This window comes from Tachysurus vachellii, chromosome 5 (genome assembly GCF_030014155.1).
Source record: "Tachysurus vachellii isolate PV-2020 chromosome 5, HZAU_Pvac_v1, whole genome shotgun sequence".
NCBI lineage: Eukaryota > Metazoa > Chordata > Actinopteri > Siluriformes > Bagridae > Tachysurus > Tachysurus vachellii.
The window spans coordinates 955,001-960,000 of record NC_083464.1 but is presented as its reverse complement, the minus strand read 5'-3'; the positions used below and the strand labels follow the sequence as shown (position 1 = coordinate 960,000).

At 38.8% G+C, this 5,000-nt stretch overlaps 1 protein-coding gene across 4 annotated transcripts in view; it reads left to right on the top strand.

Moving 5' to 3' along the window:
• The window catches only part of LOC132845465 (calpain-8-like), an 8,154-nt gene extending 3,272 nt beyond the window's left edge, over positions 1 to 4,882 (top strand). For all 4 annotated transcript variants that reach the window (XM_060869446.1, XM_060869448.1, XM_060869447.1 and 1 more), the window contains 7 exons: positions 69 to 187; positions 292 to 425; positions 514 to 688; positions 2,023 to 2,097; positions 3,040 to 3,125; positions 3,906 to 3,980; positions 4,533 to 4,882. In XM_060869446.1, coding sequence (XP_060725429.1) covers positions 69 to 187; positions 292 to 425; positions 514 to 688; positions 2,023 to 2,097; positions 3,040 to 3,125; positions 3,906 to 3,980; positions 4,533 to 4,608 — 740 coding nt within the window. In that variant the 3' untranslated portion in view covers positions 4,609 to 4,882. The remainder of the gene's footprint in view (positions 1 to 68; positions 188 to 291; positions 426 to 513; positions 689 to 2,022; positions 2,098 to 3,039; positions 3,126 to 3,905; positions 3,981 to 4,532) is intronic.
• Positions 4,883 to 5,000: the final 118 nt, after the last annotated feature.

Sequence of the window (5,000 nt, the reverse complement as noted above, 5' to 3'; positions counted from 1 at the left end):
TCAAAATATAAGTCTCAGTAAACATCCTACTAACAAACTACTCTTTGTTCCTTTGTTCTCATTTTTAGGAAACTGCTGGTTTTTGGCTGCAATAGGAGCCATTACATTCCAGAAGGACATCATGGATCAGGTCATTCCTGACAGTCAGTCATTTGATAAGGATTACGCAGGAATATTTCATTTCAGGGTGAGGATAATATTCTTTGTGGTGAGGTAAAGACTGTAAATGTAACAGCAGAACATTTACTAGAACAGCAACACAACAGTGTTTATCTGGAGATCTCTCCACAGTTCTACAGAAACGGGAAGTGGGTGGATGTTGTGATAGATGACCAGTTACCGACACTCAGTGGACAGCTGATCTTCATCCACTGTAAAACTCGTAACGAGTTCTGGCCTGCGCTGCTGGAGAAAGCCTACGCCAAGTGTGTGGAAGATTAACCATTCAGATTGAAACACTCTTACTCTGTAAGTATTTTAGTGATAGTGAGTTCTTTCTGTTTGTTTTGTCAGAGTGTGTGGTTCGTATGCAGCTTTGAACGGTGGGTTCATATTTGATGGTCTGCATGATTTCACCGGCGGCATCTACAGAACATTCAACCTAAAGGAAGCTCCTGATAATCTCTGGGATCTGATGGATCAGGCAGTGAAACGTAGAGCTTTGATTGGGTGTGGTACACCTCAAGGGGTAATATACACACACACGCACACACACGCACACACACATTCTTTCTGCACATGCAATATTGTTGAACATACAGTATTTACACTCGTCGGCGCTGTTTCCGTTCATTGTCTTTTGTGTATTGTCTTGTAATTTTTTGTCTGCACTGTCTTTTGTCCTGCACTGTCTTTTGTCTGAACTGTCTTTTGTCCTGCACTGTCTTTTGTCTGCACTGTCTTGTCTGTCTTGTCTTGCACTGTTTGCACCAAGTTGCACAGATACACTTTATGTACAGTATCTAGGACTAAGTCCTTATAGCTCTTTGTTTTGTTATGTAGCTCCCTGATCCTGGAGATTCGTTGTCTCGTGTCACTGTGTACTGTAACAGCTATATATGGTTGTAATGACAATAAAAGCTTCTTGACTTGACTTGACTTGACTTGACTTGACTTGACTTGACACACACACACACACACACACACACACACACACATACACACACACACAATCACACACACTGTGCCAGAGCTTGTTGAAGTAAGTAGTTAGCTGAAGCTAATATAAAAGTGTGAGACATCAGTTACATCAGGACTGATTTCTGATTGAATACATTTTTAATAAGTTTGATAAAGTTAATAAATAAACACTAAACAAAGTCTAATTAGCTTTTTTCTTTTACAGCTGAGCAGCTTTTGTTGAATTTCTCGCATTATTTTCATGCAGATTCCGGTGCTGTATAAGAAGGCAGTGTGACAGGAGAGTGTAATTATTAACATTATGGATGTTACAGGAGCAGCGTGACTCACATCACACTTTATTTTATTACACAGTGTTCTATCTGTAAACTGACTCTCTGTTTGAAGAGATTTATTGTTTAAAACACAGTTTTTTCTTTTAAAAATAAATAAAGCTTAAAGTGTTCATCCAAGCAGTAGAGATCTTTATTGTTGTACTCTTTAAACCTGAGCTTCTGCTATGCAGATAAACTGTAAAAGGAATTTGTTTGAGATTATCACACTTCCTGTCTGAGCTCGTCTTCACCTTGCCAGGTGTCTCAGGGTGTGTTCATGTAGTGCTCAGTCTCCAGCACTGATTTAAAGGGAACATATTATTATAATAACATGATTCTGTATGTAAACCCTGAGGCTGAGAGAAGGGAGACGTGCCACAACACTGCTCAAATGTTAAGGGATAAAAAGCTGCTAAAAGTTTTGTGGCATTCAGGACAAAATCCTCTGTAATTCTCCTTTATACATGAGGTGAATTGATGTTTAGGGCTTGTCATGAGTAGGATGTTGTCTGATCTGTACATTATTATCCTTATATTTATTGTCTTGTGACTGTGGTGTATTTTTCAGCCCACTTCAGCTAACACTGTGCTTCCCAATGGCATCGTGCAGGGACATGCGTACACCGTCACCGGAGTCACTAAGGCCAGTCTCTAAACTATGTTTCTTTATTAGTGTGTTTTATGGGTAGTGTGTGTATGTAGTGTGTGTGTAGTGTGTATGTAGTGTGTTTGTAGTGTGTGTGGGTAGTGTGTATGTAGTGTGTATGTAGTGTGTGTAGTGTGTGTGTAGTGTGTATGTAGTGTTCAATTCAATTCAGTTCAGGTTTATTTGTATAGCGCTTTTTACAATTGACATTGTCTCAAAGCAGCTTTACAGAACATGAACATAAAACAAAAGGTTATTATAAAGAATAATATAAAGATTAATTGAATACAAAATTCAAGATTAATATTAGATATATTTAAATGTGTTTGTATTTATCCCCAATGAGCAAGTCTGAGGTGACTCAGGTGACTGTGGTCCCTTAGATGGTAAAGGAAGAAACCTTGAGAGGAACCAGACTCAAAGGGGAACCTCATCCTCATCTGGGTGACAGTAGGGGTGTGATTATAAATATACAGTCTGATAAATGTTGTGTTGATGCAAAAGACCACATGGAGTTCACATCTCCTCTTTAGTATAGCAGAGTCCAACTGGAGCTGGTAGATCTCTAGATGTCTCAGAATCCTCACAGTGTTGGTGTCATCTCAGTGGAGGTCCAAAATCTTCATTGCATGGAAGACAAGCTGGTACAGTTTCTGGATGCCTCGGGATGGGTAGAAAGAGAGAAGCAGACATTATTACATTGACATTAATTACATGAGGATGAGGTTCACTTCTGAGTCTGGTTCCTCTAAGGGTTTCTTCCTCATATCATCTCAGGGAGATTTTCCTCACCACCGTCACCTCAGGCTTGATCATCAGGGATAAATGTTAGAGATAAATAATAATTTAACAAATAAAAACTTAACAATGAGACAATGTGAATTGTTAAAAACTCAATACAAAAAAACTGAAATTGAAATGTGTATTTTTCTGTTTCAGATTAAGTCTAAGGGAAAGATGGTGAAACTGGTGAGGCTGCTGAACCCCTGGGGAAAAGGAGAGTGGAAGGGAGACTGGAGTGATAAGTATGATTCTGATGATAACAGTCTTATCGTCACACTCACGTCTCAACCATCAGAAATAACTGAACAGTTACAGCTGTGTGGACATGTAACTTTAGGCTTAACTCAGGTTAGAGCTGAGATTAATCCTGTTATAGAGTATTAGAGGTCATTTAAATAATTAGAGTAATTACAGGTTAAGCTCAGTGTGAAGATCCTTAACACTCTCTATCACCTGAAGCTAAATTTACAGCAGACACTTATCCAAAGCCACTTACCTTTATCTCAAATATACAACTGAGGAATTCTGGGTTAAGTTCAGGGGCCCAGGAGTGGTAGCTTAGTGGCCCTGGGGCTCAAATTCACCATCAATAGTCCAACAACTAAACCACTGAGCTGCTGAGTGTGTGTGTATATCTGTGTGTGTGTGAGAGTGTGAGTGTGTGGTGTGTGTGTGTGAGAGTGTGTGTGTATGTGTGTGAGAGTGTGTGTGTGTGTATGTGTGTGTGTGTATTTGTGTGTGTGAGTGTGTATGTGTGTGTGTGAGAGAGAGAGTGTGTGTGAGAGAGAGTGTATGTGTGTGTGTGAGAGAGTGTGTGTGTGTGTGTGTGTGTGTGAGTGTGTATGTGTGTGTGTGAGAGATTGTGTGTGTGTGTGAGAGAGAGTGTGTGTGTGTGTGTGTGTGTGTGTGTGTGTGTGTGTGTGTGTGTGTGTGCTTATTTAGAGGAGTAAATATAGATAATATTCTCATGTGAATCAGCTGAATTCCTGTCACTAGTTTTTAAAGTTTCAGATGATTTGCAGCTCGCGTCTGTGGAATGATTTGAGTGAGAAGGAGCGTGAATCCTGGCTGGAGATTAAGAACAACGGAGAGTTTTGGTAGGTCAAATACTAACACTAATAATAATCATTTCTATCCAATGTAATATATTTACAAAATACATACAGTACATCTGTTAATAAACTTTCATATATAAAGACAAATATATAAATAATTATGTTCCAAAATCATACAGTTGTGTCATTGTTCAGTAGCCATGTAATATAACTGTCATGATTCAGAGGTGAAGAAACAACTTCTCTGTCATAAAAGAACAAAACATAGGGAGCAAAACAAAGGTTAGGAACAAATACAGTCTAGTCTGAGATTAACACTAAATTAGACATAACACGTACACACAGTGATGACAGGCACACGACAAAGACAAGGTGACACAAAGGAGCTTAAAGAAGGTGACTAATGGATACACAACACAAGTGTATGATAACTACACAACAGGTGTACAGAATTGCTGCCCTCTAGTGGTCTGGCAGGGAAATGTCTGAGACTGAAATATAATAGAATGTAATAGAATGTAATATAACTGTTGCACTGTTTAAATTACATACACTGAATATTGAGTCCCTATCTATATCTATTTCCTGTTGCAGGATGTCGATGGAGGATTTCTGCAGTTGTTATGATGAGCTGGATATCTGCTGTATTGGTCTCGATTTCCTTGTTTAATCCACTGCAGTCCGTCTATAATCTATAACTTCATATTCTGTTGTTTATTTCTGATCACAGCTCTACACAATACCGAGGTTACACTGTAGACACTGTGGTGTGTTTCTAAGCCGTATTAAGTTTGGTTTTGGACAGAAAAAAAGTCCTGTATTGTTAAACAGATCAGTTCCTCTATGATCTGCAGAATGAGGCTTGTGAATGATCACATCATGTATTTTTTAATACACTTCATGTTATATGTGTGAAAGATTAAAAAAATTTAGAAATTCAAGAAGTGTGTCAGAGTTTATAATCTGGGATTAGGTGCTAAAGGTGTCTTGTTTAAGAAAACCCACCGCTAAGGGCTGACGAGCTCGGTGTAGACTCTCTGGAGAGCAAAGCCGAAAAAAGTA